Source organism: Diorhabda sublineata, chromosome 1, assembly GCF_026230105.1.
Source record: "Diorhabda sublineata isolate icDioSubl1.1 chromosome 1, icDioSubl1.1, whole genome shotgun sequence".
In the NCBI taxonomy this organism is placed as follows: domain Eukaryota; kingdom Metazoa; phylum Arthropoda; class Insecta; order Coleoptera; family Chrysomelidae; genus Diorhabda; species Diorhabda sublineata.
The window spans coordinates 14,459,387-14,480,955 of NC_079474.1; the positions used below are offsets into that span (position 1 = coordinate 14,459,387).

At 34.0% G+C, this 21,569-nt stretch overlaps 1 protein-coding gene across 6 annotated transcripts in view; it reads left to right on the forward strand.

Annotated features, from left to right (window-relative positions):
- Positions 1 to 21,569, forward strand: part of LOC130444092 (zinc finger protein 609-like) — a 62,585-nt gene that overhangs the window by 32,125 nt on the left and 8,891 nt on the right. For 5 of the 6 annotated variants that reach the window (XM_056779112.1, XM_056779103.1, XM_056779094.1 and 2 more), the window contains 5 exons: positions 17,037 to 17,160; positions 17,372 to 17,459; positions 18,026 to 18,078; positions 20,298 to 20,849; positions 21,307 to 21,537. In XM_056779112.1, the coding sequence (XP_056635090.1) occupies positions 17,037 to 17,160; positions 17,372 to 17,459; positions 18,026 to 18,078; positions 20,298 to 20,849; positions 21,307 to 21,537 (1,048 nt within the window). Of the gene's footprint in view, positions 1 to 10,168; positions 14,890 to 17,036; positions 17,161 to 17,371; positions 17,460 to 18,025; positions 18,079 to 20,297; positions 20,850 to 21,306; positions 21,538 to 21,569 lie in introns of those variants that run through there. The other variant, XM_056779130.1, reaches the window with a different exon arrangement.

Genomic DNA, 21,569 nt, shown 5'->3' on the forward strand with positions numbered 1-21,569 from the left:
ACCTAGGAATTTCTGATTAGTGTATTCGTGTAACCTCAGGAAACTTTTCGAACAAAAATTAGTAGGAAATTGAATTCAGTTTTACCACTCGGGGGGGTTTCGAGGTCGTTGAACACGAATATCACGATAGAAAATGTCTACGAGGTACCTGGTGCCCAGAGTGGCCGACATCCACGTCGTCTACGGAGTCCCGCGGAAATCCGTTATGAAAAAAAAAAGTTTACATAAATTATGTAAATGATTGAAAATGATGAAATAACGAGGTTTGTTAAATTATATTCCAGTTGGTCGATACGTATCATTAGAAGTCGTTTCTTTTTTGTTTCTAAAATTCCACTTCCTACTAGCGAGAAGCTAATTGCTTGTAACATACAATCTCGACATTAGTCGGAAAACTTACCATTTTTTAATCCAATAGATACACACAAAGTCTATTAGTGAACACGGCTTCTGTATTAGAGAATAATAATCCGGTTGTTCCGTTATATTTATAGCATAACCGTACACCTAATATCTATAACGGAAATAAAAGTAGAACAGTATATTTTCCCTTAAAAACATAAAATTGGACCGCTTCCACACCTAAAAACAAAGACTGTACGACGGATGATCCATCGAATCGATGCTTCAACTGTTCAAAAATATGTTTTTTACAGTGTCGTGGTGGTTTCCCTGATTTTTTTCCAACAATTCTGACGAACAAATGCTGGTGCACCCGTTCAGAATTGAACGTTCTACGTTGAACTAATCGATATTTTCGTAAATTGGATTTATTCACACACTGTCTCTAACGCTCTCAAATCATTTACTCACTTAACTTTCAATAATTTACTTATAACTATCACTTGCATAATTTTTACAAATACTTTCACTAATTCGTTCTTTTCACTACGCATATTAATTAAAACTAACTAAACTTACATAAATCATTTATATACAAAAATAAAATCCTCCAAAGCTCTAGAACAAATAAATAGACTCTCCTAGAACTTATTTGATAGAAATACTGTAAATAAACCGCCTTCTATTATAAAAAGTTCTAAAAGGAAACATCAAAGGCGTGTACGAAATTTATAAAAAAAACGGATGAAAGGCGCCGAGTGAATTCGCCGAATTCTAATATTACTATGTAGTTGGGACTAAGGACCCGCGAGCAGTAAAATATTTTCCTAGATTTTATAAATTCTGTTGGAATCTTTGTTATTATTCTTCGCTTTTTTAAGTATTCTGTTATATCTTCTTTTTTCGAAACTATTAGAACTTGATCTTTCTCTTCACTAACTCCTTTCTCCGATTCATTTTCGTTTAGTTTTTCCTCACTATCGTTCAGGAATAAATCACCCAGAACTTAATAACCTTAAATTTAACGCCTTCAAACTCTTGAGAAATACAATCTTTTCAACAGCCAAATATTCATGAAATATTGATTGTATGCTAGTGAAACAAATGCCTCAATATCAAGGTATGTCATGTAGATCTGACACAACAGTAGATTTTGGACGAAATTCATCCTGTATCGAAGTGCAACCACTATTTGATTCGAAAAACAAACTCGAGATGGTGCTTCGTCACCAAAAGTCGAAGCGAGTTGATCTGTACACTGTTTTTGGTTTAATCCAAGTCGAATAAAATGTCAAATTTGACATATTCAAATCAGTGATGCCATACGTCAGGCATTAAAGTCGTTATTCTTTTCTAGTTGGTTCCTGATGAAAGTGATGATTTTTTTCGAAATTATTTTCTCAATCTTGAAACCTTATAACTACTCAGATAAGTAAATTTCACCCAATCGTCATATTTTCGATCTCTGCTCTGTATCTGTTGTTATGCGGATCACTCTGTATAAGATATTCGCAGTATGTGATATGATACATTCGACAAAAATTTTCATTATTAAACACATTCCTTTTCATATTACGTGACTAATTTATCATATTGTTGATAAATAGTAATACGATCATTTAATGTACAGTATCTCGAAAAATTTGTTGCATATACAAATATTAATATATATGACTTAGAAACCATAAATAAAAATCAATTATGTATTTATATATTTGCTTACGTTGCGATTTTCCTGGGATTTCGTATTGATTTAATCAAGTTTTTTTGTTTGTCTGATTGAATATGTTATTTAAACAAAAAAGAAAATGATATATTTGAATACTATACACTTTACACTTCACTAACTTATAATTCACTTATCACTTAACTTTCTATTTCGGTCTGTTCACTACGATTACATATTATAAACTAAACTCCTTGTATTTATATCCTAAAAGAATTGTCAAAAGTTCTAGAAAATAAATACTTCCTAGTAATTATACAAAAGAAACAATGTAAATAAACCGCCTGCTATACTAAAAACTTATATAAAACAAATATCAAACGGATTCCGGGTATTTTCAACGTACATCAAAGGCACCGCGCTTCCGCCGAATTTTCGAATTTCAACACATCTAGACAGGACCGGCTCAACAATACGATTTAATATACCTAAACAATCAAAAACATGGTTTTAAATAAACTTTCACTATAAAGAAAATACGGTTTTTAGAGGGACAACGATGACATATTTTTCTCATAGACATATAGGGTGTGTGGAAAATATATTTGAATCTCATAGAGGGCACTAGTTACTCGGTTCGTACAAGTAGCATTACCATTTTTGAAATACCAATTAAAATTATTTCTTGACATACAGGTTGTCCCAAAAGTAGTTTAACAGATAAGACGTACGATATTTTGAACCAGAATCAGAACGAACCAGAAATCTCTATATCTTTTTCAATTTCTGCGCTTCAAAACTTCGAAAGACTTTATTTTTCTCAACGCTCAATAATGCAGGAATACATACAATTTTCTCAAGAAAACAATAATCTTTCGAACCCGGGTTTCTTGTATAAACTCTTTAATGTCCTAATAGCATGCAATTACTTAATCTTCTCCGATATAACTGGTACACGTATTAGGAAAAACCAACATTTTCGCTTGAAACATGGATGGATCCGTGGAAAATTCACTTTTTCTCCGGACAGCAAACGAGCAGACCTCGAACGCCAGGTCTCAGCGGAGCTACGCTGCTCCTAGAGATTCGTCACGGGTAACTTAGGTTACGTTTATTGATGGCAGAAAAAAAGGCAAAAGGAAAATTCTTTTTTGAATGTTTTGAAAAACAAACTAATTAACTTTTACATTGAAAAGTAACTCCTCTATTAAATAGCTCTCCGTGTCGAGAATTATGGATCATCGGTACATGAATTTCGATTCCCTCGTCATAATATAAACTTATTGAACAAGTATTACAAGGGTTCGTGTAAACAAGATCCTTGGGGAGGTGAACACCATCCCTTCATATTATATACAAAATACTCCCTTTCGCAAAGTAATCAACAAAGAGATAAAGCGACGGTGGAAAGCTACAGAAAATTTTGAAGTGCATCTGAATTTGAGGGGTTTCACGAGTTTCCCGATCAGTGTTGTCAGATGTCAAGAAAAATCAAATAATTCGTGACAATAATTGATCAAGATTGCTCTGAATTATTCTGTAATTATCTAGATTACGTACGAGTTTCAAATTTCAATTTAAAACAAGTCTGAAGTGATTTTAATCGATGTGTATTAATTATATCGATTTAAAATAGTTAAGAATTATATTGAAACTCAGTTTAAAGTGATTCCAATTGTTCTAGATCAAAGATCGATAATCTATGACTCTTTTTTTTATAAAATGATAATCAAAAGCCATATAAATAAAATTATTGCTTCATTCTTAAAACTGGGACTTTTTAATTTATAAATGAGACAGGTGCTAAACAAATCAGTCATCCCTCGTAGGTTTCTATGATTTGGACGATGTAATTGAAATTAGGACAGATACACGTTCGACTATTTTATTTCAGGAGTTCCTGCTGCCTAGAATCGATTTCGTTGGAACTCGATGAAAATTTCATCCAGTAGCTAATTTCATCTATAGCGTGATTGGTTTTTAGAAGTTAATTTTCGTTCCGTGCAAGGTTGATTTACATTCTTTCTAGCTCGTTTGAGATATTCTGTCTCGGTGCGGCGTCGAAAGCATTTTTAATATCAAAAGTAATTAAAGCACGCCGCTAAGTAACTTCTCAATATGACCATTTCAGCAGTTGCCCAATCGAATACATAACTCTGTATTAGTTCATTATTTTTTGTTTTCATACTATCCACAACCTTTTTTTCATATTATACATCCCAGTTTTTGGTTACATTGCCGTATTTTTTTCTTCATTCTAAAATGAATGATTTCAATACTTTATTCTTGATATTTCATTATATTTGGCAACCTTGTAGCGATATCTCCCAGATAGAAACGGATCTTCGTAATGACCGAGATAACGAAGAGGAGCAGGTGCAGGTTTACGCACTTAATCGCGTTTTAACAGCCATGTGGGGGACGAGAAGACGCCCTCGACGACGCGCTACCACAGTCATTTCCCATTGATTCTTTACCCTACTCGAATTAATTGAATATTGCATATGTTTGACGCGTGCGGTTATTAACGCCTTATCATCAAATTGCCGGGGTATATTTTGATCACATGCTGTGTTTTAGTTCTTGGAGGGGGTGTTATTTATATATTATCCGCGCGGTGTAGTCGACTTCTAATAATAACCCTTTTTTGGTCACTTCCATTAGTAATTATTCGATTTCTATTTTATTTTGTATGTTATTTAATAAAAAAATGCTAATAAAAAGCCGAGGAAATTTTACCCGAATGAAAGTAATGAAAATAAGTTCAATTTGAGATTATTCCGATTTTTGTGTTTTAATAATAATATGGAATGGAGGTATCATCCATTATACATACAAAATATCATGTATATTATTATTATTCCGATTATTCCGGCCTTGGATATACACCACCGATCAAAAGTGTTTGCTTATAGTTTGTACACAACAAATAAAAACAATACGATCGACAAATAATCGTCGTCTATTTGGTTCCAATCGTTTTTCAGGATATTCCAAACATGTGAAATGGAAATTTTCTCACTTTCCTGTCCAATTTTTTCCACAACAACTCAATCGGGTTGGGTTCAGGCGATTACGACACCAACTCTTTCAAATAATCTCGACAGCTTTTAGGAATGCTTAAGATCGTTGATACCATGGAACCATTATTTCTTCAAAATCCCTTCAATTTTTATATCAATGGATCCAAAATCCGTTCTTTTTTGACGTTTCCATAAACTTTTTTTCTTAAATTCAAAACTCTCAAACTTTGACTCATTACTCCATAAAATTCTCCCCCATTCGTCATGCGATTTTTATGTTCTTAAACCCATTGCAACCTTTTTATTCTATTTTGACGTCTTAAAAGAGGCTTCTTCACTATCACCTTTTCAAAAAGACCAGCATCTCTCAATATCCTTTTTACAATAGAAATACTCAGAAGGACAGTTCCCTAGATTCATTGATCTGAGCTGCTATTTCTGAGCCTCCGTCTCTCAACCTCCTTTTCATTGCAGAGCAGTTCCCTAGATTCATTGATCTGAGCTGCTATCTCTGGGCCCGTCTATCTTTAGTGGTTGTGGTTTTTCGAGGCGATCCTAAACGTTTTCTATTGTCGAAGCTCTTGGTGGATGCACATTTTTCACTTTGTAGTTTACGGTACGTCGAAGTATTTTCAATTCGGTGGCAACTTTACGATTTTTGTCCAATCTATGAAGACTTGCGATTCATGCTTCACCAAATGTGCGGCGCCCCAGACCGCTGTAAAAACACTCATTTTGGAGACCGACTCAGAACTGTACGCGTTGTGGCTGAAGAATTAGTCATCGGCGTTGGTAGTGGTGCCAAAATTTCTGAATTTTGAGCAGAAATTCACACAACGGGAAGTTCCCACGCGTCTACTGCAGCTTTGTGATTGCACCGATTATTCACCACAGATGAGAGATTATGGTGCGCGTCTATGGAGTGGAGAAAGGCGCGTCAGTTGAAGCGAAGGTTTCACTGCCAGCAGGGAAGGTGGTTCGGGAGTAATTACATTTGATTTGCCCACTGAACAACGAAATTTGAACGTGCAGTATTATAGTAACCTCTAAAACACGTCGAAACCTATTTGCAGATGAAAACGATGGAATCGATGATGAAATTGGGTTGGGAAACACCCTTTCTGATAGTTCCGATTTATCTCCATGAGTCTTTTATTTATTTGGTCCATTGAAAGAGGCACTTGGGGGAGAAATTTTTACGTAAAATGCATCCGGAGAGGTGGCGAAAGCAAAATTTTTTATAGTAAAATTCCGTTTTATACTATAACCACCTTCGTATTTAAAATTAATATCCCGTCCTTTATGAATGGTTCAAGGATAGAGAAAAGGGATCAGATTTTGTGTATCATTCACCATACGTTTATCGTACCGTTTTGATGAATGGAAACTGACTGCGAAATTCATAGGGCCCCGTCTGACGGTTCACGAGTAATGGAATGTTGATAATTTCCATATCCAATCATCAATAAATTACAGACGACAAAAATATTGTATCACTGATGTGATTTTGGATATAACGATACTGGAAATGAAGCGTCGATTGTCGATATGGAAATTAATATCGAACTTAAATCGATTTTCGTTGTACTTTTGACAACGGCTACATATACCACAAAAAGCAACGAAACGTAAAATGGAATTAACCGCATTTAATTGAAAAATTATGTAACTTTGTGATACGCTTTAACGAACAATCTGGGTATATGGGAATAAAATTAAATCGATTGGAAAATCTACCGTGATTCGAACGGAGGGAATTATGGGTAATTTTATGAGCTGTAACTGGTTATGGGGAATTTTGAACGAGTTAAATCTCATATATTATAAAGATCATTTCGCAATACGCAAAATAGTAAATATTCAACCGGATGTTTAGTATAATCAGTTATAATTAAATATAAAACAACAACTAATGAATTGACTAACATAGTTTATGGAATTCCTTGTTTAAATTAGGATTAAAAATACATTGGACGCTCACCAATCAGATTACCTCTCAATAAAGTGATTGCAAATTATACCCTCACAGATGATCGCTTGCTTAACACGGTTTCTATGAAGGTCATTCTATGGATTATGAATCTGCCAAAATTTTGACAACTGAAAACAACTAGAAAAAACGCCTATTTTATATTGCTCAAAATGATCAGTATACTCATAATCTTTTTGATTTAAAAAAAAATTATAGAAACTTTCAATTGGACTAATTTCAATATCAAAAGAAAAACAATTAAATAGCAACCAAAATCAATAAACTTGTGTATACTGTGTGTAAACTGTGTAATATTTGTGTCTGATTGTCATTTTGAAGCATTTTTATGAACCAAATTCATTTAAAATTTTACAAAAAATGTTTGATACCTCAATTCTCCTTTAATTAATGTAATTTTCAAATTTTTAATACATTCATAAATATTTACAATGTTTTTATATTACATTTCAACCATAATAAGAGTATTCTTTGGTGTTTTAATGCCACATTCTCACAACAACAACGTTTTTATATCTTATTTGAAGATAAAGAAAGAAGATAAAGAAAGAGTTTCATCCAACATCAAACAAGTAGAAGCTTATTTCGAGGAGAAAAACATTGACTATTATTTTGAAGGGTTAAAAAGGGTACATTATCGCTGGAAACTACGTTAACTCTGAAACTTTCTAGATAATTCTCAGAATTTTGGTTAGTTTACTGTTAGAATCCATCCCGTTGAGCGTAAACTACCCTGTACTGTTTTGATCGCTTATAACAGATTTTCGAAGTCTAGTTTATTAGAAGTTATTTGATTTTCAATAGCTTAATGTTGCTAAATCTATTCAATTCAAACCATCAAACGCACTTTGAAGACACCCTCGTTTATTGTGTATCACTCAAAAAAAAAGAGAACTATAACAACCCTTATAAAACGATAACTTAACGCTCATTTAACCTTTCCCTTTTATCGAATATCTAAAGGACGATTATCTAATAGTCAACATGACAAGCACGTTCGTGTTTTATAATTTTTTCGTCGATTCCCTTTCCCGAACAATATCATTACGCAAAGGGTCATTACCTCCCACTTGGTTCACGAAATGGACTAGGGCTATCATCACAATTATACAGAGTAGAGCAAGATTGAAGAAATTGTGGCTTTATTATAACTTTTATGAAAAATATTGAGTTGTAAGATTCCTAATGAGGAAAAGTTCAAGGCTAGACTAAATCGGACAACAGCGTGCCTTGCAAAGTAACTCTCTCTCACTCTCGAGCCCGCCTGTCCGCTTTTCTCCACGTCGCTCAGTGTTCGCTTGGCAGTTGTCAAAGGTGAAAGTGTTGACGCGAGTTATTGAGGTTTATAGTAAAATTGCATGTCCATTCAACACCTCCGCAAAGGCTTTTTCTGAGGGTTGCACGAGAGTTTACGAAGAAGAACCTAGTGGACGACAACCAGCTTCGGTTGCGATCATCTAGAATACTCTAGAAGATCAACAGTTAGCTGCTCAAAGATCGCAGGATCACTGTCTGTGGACGGCTTCGCTCGAAAGTTCACGAAGAAGAACCTAGTGGATGACAACCGGCTTCGGATGCGATCTTCTAGAAGATCAACAATGAGTTGCTCAAAGATCGCAGGATCACTGTCCGTGGCCTGCGTTGCACGCAAGATTACAAAGAAGAACCTAGTGGATAACAACCGACCTCGGATGCAAATTAGAAACACGTTAAATAGTAATTTACGAATTTTACGACATAAAATAATACCAAAATTCTTTTGCTTACCAATCGAATGCATGTTTCACCTCTTTATGCAGCTTAGGGTTAGGCATTACCTGACACTACATCAAAGATCTTATGCCCTTAGCAAATATTCTCAACAAAAAATAAGAGCGCTACGAGGTCCGCCTTGCTGGCTCATCAGGCGTATCTTGTTAGTCTTTGAATTCAACATTGAAGACAATTCGTTGATCCACTCTTTCTTGGTCGATTTCTTTGATGTTTCTAAGTTAAAAATAACACAAACTGTATGCAAAAAGTTCAAAAATAATTACAACATTATAAGCATTCCAAAAACCCTTTCATGTCTAAGTTACGATTGTCCTTATGATAAGAAACGACTTTACGAGAAACGAGTCCCAACAGAAATTAAATCAAGAATTGTTGTTATCAGATTTGGAAAAATTTTTCTCCTTCAGACTCTTCATATTTAAAAAACTTATTTGTCATTACCTTCAGGCTTTTACTTGCAAAAAAAGCGTTGTTATTGGTGATGAAACTGACGAAAGTGTTTGAGCCAATATAATAAGAAAAAATTTACCATAAGTAACTTGGTTTGCTGGTTGTTTGTATTGACAATAAAGTAAGCTTCTGATGAGTATCAGGACAATATGAAGTGAAAATAAACTCTAAAGCAGATATTGTTGAAAGATGTCATTGACATCAGGATATATGGTCAAACAGAAGTTATTGTACAATATTTAGAGCGATTTGGTCAAGAATCAATGAAGAGAAAACACATTCACGAAATATTAAATCCAGTAAAACATTGGAACCTTCATTATCGGCAAAAGTCTCCAAAAATTGGTAACAGCCGACAACTATGTAAAAAGTGCAATTAAGAGAGACGATCCATCATGAGGTAAATAGAACTCTATTTTCTAAGAGTTTGTTTGTAATGATTTTATAACATAACTAGAAATCTATTGATTATCAATTGATATTAAATCGGAAAATCTGTTCCTGAATCGCTCTATTAAATTACCTTCAATTTATAAGCGTTTTATCATCAACCCTCATAATTATCAGACTTGAAGTGAAAGAATAAAAAAGGTAAATCGAGTTTTATTTTTTAATAAGAGCAGCTTTGAACTATTCATCATTGGGTATACACTCTCTCATTGCAGCGTCTGCTTTAATTAACATTTAGTAATTAGTAGAGCTGAAGCACATCATTTGGCAACGTATTCAACTGGTTCACTAGACAATTAGCGGTTTATAAGGTCTTTGAACACTGAAAAGATAGGGGCGAATTAGTTGTGAGGTACAGCAGGGGTGTATTCATTTGATTTTATAACTAGACTAAATCTAATGACATATTTTAAATCTGGTGCAGACCGGATACGTATGCGTGACTACGACGTAATCACGGGCGTAATTACGGCGTAAGTCTGAGGAAAAGTGTTGTCAGAGTAGCAAAACGCCAATCGGAAAGCGATCTGTTAAATCTTTTTTATTATGTGACTAACTCCAATTTTTTGGTCAATACGGTGAAGGATGGTGAGACGTGGGTGGTTTTATAATGTTATTATTTAGTCGTATCTTCTTTTATTTTATATTTTTCTTAGAAATCTCATTTCTCTATTTTGTTTTTGCTTTTTTGTTTCTGTGTCAGTGTCAATGTCTCTGACACGTATGTCAATATAGGTGTGGATAGTTTTTTTATATTTATTTATTCATTTGTTTCTCTATATTCTTTTTGACCAAAAACTGTCTTAATTGCATTAAATAATCTTCCAGTTGATGCAATTCTCTTGTTCCAATTTTCCATCATGTTTTGACCAAGGTATTTAAAGCTTTTGACCTGCTTCATATTTGATTCTCCTAATTTTATCTTACGTGTCTTCTCCTTTCGGCTCATTATTGTTTTTATCATCTTCTGTCATTTTTACCATGTCATCTGCTAGTATATAGACCAGGGAGATTTACAGATCAAACAAGGGTCGACATCTGGTCAATATGATCATATTTTGCGGTGACGGTGAAGGGTACTTTCACCCTTATTATTCTATAGGTATTTCTAAATGTAGTAACAACTTTTTATTAAATGGAAAACTTTTATGACTTGTAACTTGAGGGTTTATTGAGACCTTTGTAAGTAACCGCTTCAATTGTAATATTATTTATTTGATTTTTTAGTCTGAGCACTTCTAAATCCACTCCTGGGTAATCAACGTTCTCCTTATTAATGGAATTTTAGTTCCCGTCTGCGCCGCCTTTGTAAACAGCCGGAACTTCGTAACGTTACAAACCGCAGTATTGATTTCGTCCACGTGATACTCACCCCTCGCGAACTCCCCTACGTGACTACCGACGATAAGAAAATCGTCCGATATTTCGCGCTTCATCTCGTTCAACTGACAACGGTTTGTTTAAAGGTTGGTTTTTAATTGGATTTTTTTCTTAAATCCAATCATTTGCTTGTCAAATAATGGGGTTTATTTTTAGGAATATACCTCGTAACGAAACTGAATACACAAAAAAACATAAACTAGTTGATGATAAGGGAATACAGACACTGTTTCATTCTTATTTTTAAGTCTTCTCATCAGATCCTCCCCAAGGATCTGCGTATTTCAGGATATTTCTGGAAATTTTCTGACTTCCCTGTCCAATTTTTCCCACAACAACTCAATCTGTAGAGGTCTGGCGACTGTGATAGCCAAGTAATTTTTTAAAAGCCTTCTTTTATCAAAATCCTTCTAATTTTTACCAGTAGCCTTCCTCCAAAACATCTAAAAACCATCACCGAGCCTCCGCCGTGTTTCACATGATTCTAATATTCGTTATTCCTTCGACCTCTTCTATTGGACCCAAAAATTTCTTCCACTCTACATGCGTAAAATCAGCTTCCCTCAATCTCCTCTTTACTGTAGAAATACTCAAAGGCAGTCCCACGTTCATTCATCGTTTATCTCCAGTTGTTGTAGTTTTTCGAGGCCGGTCTAACCGTTTTCTATCGCTAAATCTCCGCGTGAATGCATATTTTTTCCCGTTGTATTCTATGGAACGCCGAGGTATTTTTGATTCGTTGGGAATGGTACGGTTACTTTGACCTAGATACTAATGCACAAGTTTCAATCGATACTTCTTTGGATTTTTATACGAACTTCTTAAAAAGGTGTCTTGGTCCGAAAAGTATAAATCTCAAGACGCCCTTGCGCCTCACAGGACTAAACTACAATCATAAACACCCAAGAAATCATTCAAAGTTGAAAAATAATCAACAAATCATCTGGTACTTGAAGTTTCAACTTTTCGTATTCGTCGAAAATATTTTTGCTTGACAATATGAATTACGTACCGGACAAAAACATTTGACTGGTAGTGTATGTTATTAACTGTGAGTTTGATATCGATTTCACGAATGATAACTTTCAACCCTCCAAACGAAAAGTAAAAACGGTTCTTCGCGAATTGGGATTTTATTTTGATTTTTGAAAAAAGTTCTTTTTATATTTATTTTTCAATAAAATGAGGGTGGGCGGGTACAACTGCGTTATTCCCTATACGTAAGGGAAGATAATGAAATATAAGATTCAAACAGCAATTGGGAAAACGTTAAAAGAACGACAACGGAAAAGGTAAAAGAAACATATAAAAATAATTGAAATGTTTTTTTCTATGATCAAAAGATTTATTTGCTTGGAAATTTATTGATAATATGAAAAAAATGTCACAGCTGATTAGTTAAAAATTGAAATTGAAAGTTACCAAATGCTTCTCGTAAACGAACGGTTAATTAACCGAGATTTGAAAAGAGGCTCTGATATAACTCACGATTTCTCGTTTGGTCTTTTCTACTACTCCCTAAGGACTCATTTTGGATAAGCTTTCGGAAATACGGAAACTTTCCAATTAGGTATTACGTTACAGGAATAAAATATCAGTTCGTTTCCAGGAATTTAGTATCCCATAACGTGGGGAACAAGAGAAGTGATTTAGGTCATTCAGATTGGTAACCCAAGATTTTATATTTTCGGATAAAATCTATTTACTCGTAAAACTGTTTATAAACGCTACTAGTAGAAACTTAGTTTACTGAACTAAAGAAAAATTAAGTTGCGTGAATTATTGTAATTATTATGGGAATTGATGCAAAAAGATCGGGAGTACATGTCGTGGAAATAATGCTGTGACATAAAAATTTTCTCATACGATCCCTAGTGTTTAGATTATAAGATATAAGCTGCGAAATCAGAACTGATTGCCTCTCCTTTTTAGGGGCTGTAGGTGGAGCCAAAGTCAAAGCACGTTTTAAAGACAAAAAAATATACATAATACCATGGACGGAATTTGGGGGAGTCATGGGGTAAAATTGATGAGAAAAAATTGGATATTTGGAGTCCGTTTTACCGGAATTTTGAAGCGAAACGTCTTGACATATCCTAATCATATGGGAGGTGTCCAGGAGTCGCTAAATAATCTGGAACAATAATTTTCGAAAGCTCTTTTGGATTTTGAGTGCCTATAATCGAAATAGGACTCCCCTAAATTCTCCTTCGCCCCCCCCCCAACAGAGGCTCCGAACTGCACCGGAGGGCAAGTAATTGTGTTGCTAGGTATATGGACATCGTGTATTTTGTAAATTCTAACCTAACACGTGACGCCATATTTTGTCTCTGATTGTGGAATCGATAAAGGAAAGAAAAATACTTTTTCTAATTCAAATTCTCGAAATTTCGAGGATATTCATGTGGAATGAGGACAATATCTTTAAGCCTATATAAGCGATTCAATGTTTCCCACATTTTTGGTATATTTCAGATTTTCTGTATCTCACAATATTAAGAAAGTTGTTTTCTTGATATAGCCGGGGGAGTGCAAGCTTAGCGTGGGGGAAAATGACTTTTTTGTCCATATAATGCATGCCGTCTATGAAAAAATATCACCATGTAAACTTTTTAAAGGGGGAACCGCCTCTCACTCACAAGATTTGTTTGTGAGGGGTAAGAAGTTATCTGAGTATCTAAAGATAGTGAAAATTAATTTTTAACAAAAAACATACACTTCCTTTAATTTGATAAACTTCATGGTTTAGGAGATTTGTATATTTTTAGATCGTTGTTCATGCCAAGAAAATCGTTCGCCATAACGAGATATTTTGAAAAAAATTATCATAAATTGTAATTTTTTATTGAAAAGAACACTCTGTACAATATAATAATAGTTCCAACTCTATCTATTCTAGTCTCGTCGTATACAAAATGGCTCTCATACATTGTTTTAAATTGAGAATAGAACGAATTTTCTTTAAGTCATATAAATATCGAAATTTAACTTGATAATGACCGTTTTTATCTGGCAACATCGCATTTGTTATTTTTCGGTTTAATGGTTATAATAAAAATTTATGACTAAAATTCAAGAAACCCTTACAACTTATCCACTTTACGATCATTCCAAACAACAAACAATATTAGGAAATTATTAAAAACCGATTTAAATTTTTGACATTTATTTATTAGAAGTTCTTCTGTCCATAATTGTTTGGTAAATAAATAATTGGAATTTTAATCACATTTTTATTACCTCTTTTTGTATCCAGTTCGAATGGTTAAAGTATTTTGAAACTTTCAGTAATCATTAGTAGGTAAAAGAGGAAAAGCTTACCTGACCTAATATATAAAAATATTTTGCAAATTAAGAGTCAGTATTGAATTTGAATTATCGTGTAAGACATGTCAAATAAACGGAGAGTGTTTTCGGTCAAAGAAAAAGTAGAAATTTTAAAAGAAATCGACAAAGGATGTAAACAGTACGAAGTAGCTCAAAAATTCAACATCGCGGCTAGTACTTTGTCGACTATTAAAAAAAATAGGGAACGCGTCATGTCGGCGTTCGACCACGAAAACGCCGGTTCGAAAAAACGGATAAAACCGTGTACATTCAAAGAAGTTGATAAGGAAGTTTTAAAATGGATATTAAATACTAGCAACAACGTGAAAATTACTGGAACTGCGATAAGGAAAAGGGCCTTAATGTTCGCCAGAGCTCATGGACACAATAATTTCAATGCCAGTTTCGGCTGGTTGGAAAAATTCAAAATCAGACACGGCATCAATGATAAAATAATAAAACCGAAAAATTTTAATAGGAGAAAAATTGTAAGTTTCGATCGTATTTTCAAATATTTAATAGTAAAAATTTATATATAAAAAAATTTCGTCGTAATACAAATGCAAATTATATAATTTTTGTCAGTTGTAAAGTTGAGACGATTTATTCACAACAAATACAAAAAAAAAATGAAAAAATTAATAAATTTATGAAACATTCTATACAAATTAACGATATTGACGATGATGTTTCAAAATATTTTGATTGACTTAAAGAAAAGTCGAAATGTCTATCGATCTCTCAAAAATTATTAAAAAAATCAATTCCTTAACCTAAAATCAAGAAGATTTAGAAACATAAACATATCAAAAGGTTTAAGAAATAAGAAATTCATTTGGAACAAACAATTGATACGTTTTCTATAACTATTTTTCGTTTTGTTGCTTGATTTGAGCGTATAATTTCTTTTGAAATATTATTCTCTGGTTCCATCAGATTACAAACACCGAATTAATGGGTCTTTCTCTATAAACTCGTACAAGTCCCATACAAATGCTGTTTTAGAAATTATTTATAACATTTACTATAAAACCATGTTCTATTTCGAAAAAAAGTTTTCTAGTAGAAATCCAATGAAATCAATTAATTTGAAGTCACCTGATTGATGACAACCAATCAGTACAACATTATACTGAATACAGATTTTATCACGTTACCATGGAACACATATTGATTCATTTCGATTTTCACGTTTCAAATAATCAATATTTCAAAATGTCATGAAAATGTCTATGGAAAATATTAATGAACTTTTCGAATGATACAATATGGACGTCGGAATGATTGGCATTGATTTTAAAGGATTGGGCCGTGAACATGTGAAGAAGAGATGGTACATAGTTTGAAGAAACTACGTTGAAAACCACGTGGAACCTAAAAAGTGAGCTGTTATAAGAAAAATCTAAAGAAATGAAGTTTTGTATTTAAACTACAAAATTGCAATCAGATCCATGTGGAAGAAAACAAAGTTCGACAGCATTAAGTTTCATAGAAATAAAGAAAATGTTAAATTTATGGGATGAAAATATCCCTGAAGGGCTGCGAAAGTTTCAACAAGTCGATTTGTTGTACTTTCGGTAAACGTCCTACTAGAGCCTAGCACATAGAGAAGCCAAACAGTTGAAAAGAAACGGTGACTTCTATCAAAAAATGCTCAAAAAGTAATCTTAACTGTTTTTAATAGACTTTGTAGTCGAGAAATGTTTTTGGACAAATACTTCTCAGATCACACTCTACAAAATTGAATGAAATTTTAAATCAAACCTGATAGGTTAACTCCAATATGCGAAATTATCTACAGTATGTGCCTATCGAACATAATGCCAAAACTTAATGGTATTCTTGCAGAATTGAAAAGGAAACTTGTTCAAATATTAGCACCGAGAATTGGAGAAATTCCATAAATCACGCGATAAGAGTTGAAAACCAATATTTGTAATATGTACCAGTTTTATATAGACTTGTAATTGATTTAAACGACAGTGACAATTCTATTATAAATGAAAACCACAGGGGAAAAACTTATTAACTCACAATTTTAAAATTTTCCAGGGAAATGTAATGGTTTTGAGTTTTAAAAGTTATTCCCCAGTATGATTTTACTGTTATAAAATATTCACAAAGAAAAAACAAAAAATAGTTTCAACAACTTTTTCTACCAAATTTTTCTTAGCTATATGAGTAAATTCTCATCAAAAAGTGCCTTATAAATTTTACTCTTGTTGAGATACAAATAAAACTTTGAAACAAAAAATTCATCTTCATGTATTTAATTTTACTAAAATTCTCTTCGCTTGTTATTATTAAGTACAATTCTTAATGATGGGTCCTTATCTACGTTTGTAAGCTGATTATGATTGTGACAACATCTTCGATAACATTCGATAACAACGATAATAAATTTCATTTATAGATGTAAATGCAGTGATGGGGACTTTATTTTTAGATCTTCTATCGCGTCTAGAAAAACACTTGAAAGGGCTCTAAAAACAATGAGTTCGTAAAGTTTCGGAGTTAAGATTTCATTTGTAGTGATTTTTTTTTAAATTGAATCGCTCTTATATATCTTGATGTAATACTTAAATATGTGAATTTTACAATTTAAGGTTTTTTTCATTCGATATTTTTATTGCAGGAAGTCGCTGACGTGTGTGTTGGTACCAGCGTTGGTACAATAACAGAACCAGATTGTCTTGGTCCTTGCGAACCCGGTACCAGTGTTACTCTAGAAGGAATAGTTTGGCATGAAACGGAAGGCGGTAAGTCAATACTTACAAAACTCTTGGCATCTCAAAATATAAGCAGCGATGGCGATAAATTTGAAAGAACCAGTTTTGGGTGACATTGAAACATCTACAACTTTAATTTGAAATTTTAATAACTTTTCTTCGATCCGCCATCAGAATAACAAAAAAAATGATGCCTTAGATCATATTACGCATTTAGATGTTTGCAAATTATGTTTTTCAGGTGTGCTTGTAGTTAATGTGACCTGGAGGGGGAAAACGTACGTCGGAACATTACTAGATTGTACGAGACACGATTGGGCACCACCACGGTAAGTATATTAATCTTAAATAACGATGTTGATTATATTTTTAACCCTCCATTATATGAAACACCGCCGGAAATCTTCTTCTATGAGTTTTTTCAGGACGCGTATCTTTTTCACAGCTTCAACGGACTCGAATCGTGTCCCTTGTCGCACCAAACCCCATTAATGTTTATTTTTTCTTCTACAAATATTATTCAATGGTCTATTAATGTTGATTAAGGGTGTTTGAGAATTTCCGGATTATCTGACATGGATTTGCTTCCAGTTCTGCCCTTAGGAATAGCAACAATCGAATGTTGTTGCTATTCGTGGATGATAAGAGTGAAAATCTGAACCAACAGAACCATATTTGGCATTTATGAATGCCCAATGTTACTACCCCTGCCAAATCCAAACAGAAGTCACTATAACGTCAAAATGTCGACGACGACACGACGTAAACAATATCCTGACAAATGATAATTAAATATCGACATGCGCAGAAACGATATTTTTCCTATTATATTCAAAAAATAAAAATTTTTTTCCAGTAATACTGTATCATATCAAAAATACTTTTTTCCTTTCAGTTTTTGTGATTCTCCTACAAGTGATTTGGATAATAGGACGCCAAAAGGAAGAGGTGAGTTTAGAAAAATTTTTGGTTTGTTTAATTTTCAAATTTCATTATTTTTTACATGTTATCGATATCATTTAATATGTAGTATAAATTCTCGAAATACCAAAATGATTTGTAGTCGCTTCAGTTGAATAGGGACAAGGTAATAAAAATATTTCTAATTTATTGATTGATGTTTCTGAAAAAATTTTTGTTCAACATTTTTTAAAAAATATCTGTGTGAAACAACTTGTATATTCTACGAATTCGTCGAAAAAACGTTAATTCCCTGCCGCAGCAATAAGCGAGTTTTTCATCGGGGTAGAAAACGCGTCAAATTTTTTTTTCCGCTCTACAAATTCGATTTATTCAATATAATTAGGTATAAAAGATATATGTGCGTGAAATCCAAAAAAAAACTAACATATTGTGATGTTTTTCTTATTTTTGTTCCGTTCACTACGACTTTCAAGTATAAACTAACTCTAGGTGCTAAACAAACTCGTTTATATACCCAAAACGATTTTCTCACAAATTCTAAAACATTAACAAACAAATAAATAAAAAGATCTTTCTAGAAAAAGACCGGCTACATCGTGGACGATTTGTAACAGTATTTACGTCGATAATGATTTAAATAGTTGATAGTTACCCTTTTTCTAAAGAAGATATAATCTATAACTTTCACACTTTCAACAGTTTTCGATATATTTCAAACAATTGACTCAAAAACTTAACAAGTCATAGATCGAAATCTTCGTTTTGGATTTATCTATTGGTAAAAAACATTCATTCGAATTTTCGAATGTAAATCGATTTTAAAAAACATTAACCAAACGCGGAACCTACCTTGCAAGTTGAGCATATCTGCAGTAATTAGTCATGGTAGTTCAGCATAATCCGTGATTATGAAGACAATTACCAAGCAATCAATGGGATACAACACTTTGACGATAATGTTTACGTAACTTTTCCTTGGTTTTTCCAATCGTTTATAGTGTTAACTTAACAGTTGTCTCTATATTGAGTGAACCAAAAAATTGACTCAAGTCGCACACTGTATAAAAAAATGTGTAGCTTCCGTTAGTTTTAGCTTGTAGTTGTCTATATTGTTATTTCGTTATTTTTTTGGTAAAAAAAAAACTTTCAACTGGACCTCATGATGATAGCTTTTCCATAGATTGAATAAGCGCCATTTTGTGGTCCGCTTCCGTGGTCTGTACAGAATTTCTAGCCAAACTTTTCTGTCGAGTTCATCCCATAAATGTTCGATATGATTTAAGTCCAGACTACGCGCTGACCAACCCATAGCAACAATATCATGTAAATACTGTCGCACGGAACCTACAGCATATGGACGGGCATTGTCCTGCATTAGCATGAAATTTTCATAGATATCGCCGTGATCCCCCTAAAATGTCTTCTATGTATCAGTTCGTCAACATTTTCAATTTTTAATTCTATTGAAATGTCCGCTCAAACCACCCACGAACCTCCTCCAGAGACCAAGTTTGCGTGAATGTTTCTCCAGGTCTTCTGTAGACTCGTCCTCTTCTATCGTTACCATGTACACACGCTTCTTGCATCTGAGAAGAGAACGAAACTCCATTATTTGTCAGTTCAATTAATGTGTTTTGGGGTTAATTTTGAGCCAGTAGCTGGCGTTTTTGGTTCAAGGTTAGCTGTCTTAAATTTTCTTCTGACCGTTCAGCCACTCCTCTCGTTTCTCTGAGCTCTTGAATACCGATTTCTAAGCACCTTTTCTTCCGAAACTGCGTCTGAAGAAAGTTGCCCGTCTCTTGGTAACGACGGTAAACTCCGGAAACAACAGACTGCTCCATCGTCACCGCATAGATCACTTCTCGCTGGATTTGACCTTGTCGCAATAGGGTGACCGCTTGAGCAACTTGTTGTGACCATTTTCAGGTAGAATTCTTGTTTGTTGTTAACTGAGATGTGTATCGGTTGACGTTTGGTAGTGATGGATCAGGTAAATTAGCTTTTATAAGGGTCAGTTATCCGCTAATCAGCATATAAAAGGTATTTACCGATCAAGATATATTGTTGGACTGTGAGAACAAGAAAAATTACAATATTTTATTAGCAATTAGCTTCAAGATTTTACTGAGAAAAATTCATCCGAGCTGATTTTTTTATGGAAGAAATTAACAATATAATCATCGTAGTAAACATTTCCTGGACTCAAACAGACGAATGATGAAATTATCTTATTTTATTCGTAGAAACACGTTCATCGGTTCATAGTAAGCTTAGAAATGGAGGCGGTATTGGCAGCAATTCGGGCGGTAAAGGCCGTCGCGGAGGAGCCGCTAACGGTTCCGGTCCATCTACAGCCCCGTCTTCACCCACACCGTTCGTTCCGCCACGACCAGACGCAGCGAATAAACGAAAAAGCCGAGCAGGAGAAGAAGAAAGTACTCCCCAACCTGGAGGAGCTGTAAAAAAACCCAAAGCATCATCTGCATCCGCTTCCGTAGCACCTTGTACAAGTCCACCTTCGTCACCTATATTACTCGAATGTCCTGAAGCGAATTGTTCCAAAAAATACAAGCATATCAATGGCTTGAAATACCATCAGTCCCATGCTCACGGACATGGTTCTGTCGACGATGAAGATGCTAAAGATGTTACTTCGATGTCTGAAAACGACGAATCGAATATAGAAGCCCCTAGTCCTAGTATGGTGGCGGTAAAATCCCCAGAAAAGGTACCGGAAAGCCCATTGACGCCACCACAACAACAGAAAAAAGAAGAACTTCCATTACTTCTTAGAGGTTTGTATATTTTATGTTAATTACATTTTTTGAAGTGCTGTAATGTTTTTACACTCTTTTCTATTCGTGAGGTGAATTAATAACCACTAATTTATTTAAATACTCTAGACTACACTTAACTAACTTAAAATAATTCACTTACCACTATCACTTAAATAATTTATTTCCATTATTCGATTATTTTGTTAATTCGTTCTGTTCACTACGACTGATTTATTTTAAATTAACCAAAATTCGCTACACAACCTCCTTATATATCCCAAAAAAATTCGCTAGATCTAGAAAAATAAAGAAACAATGTAAATAAACCGTCTGCTGTAATAAAAACTTCAAAGACTAAATGTAGAATTCCAAGTATTTGAATCGCCGAATTTTAGAATTCCAATATAGCTGGACGGGACCGGGCTTAGAGACCGATTTAGCGAAATTGTTCGTAACAGTACTTGAAATTTTATAGGTTCCAATTTATTAGAAGTATCCAGTCAACCTGCCACACCTCGTAGTACTCCACCTTCACCGGCAACTCCTCAGAGCATACAAGAATTGCCACCTGTAGTCAGTTCACCCACCGTGCCTATAGTAGAGCCTTCGAAAAGTGTTGTCAAACCGGGTGTTTTACGGTATTCTTCTACTGAAGAATATCCAGTAGCTGTTGGATTATTCTCAGGAAGTAAACCTCAAGTACCAGGTATGGTTTACCAATAAACCCAAATATCCATC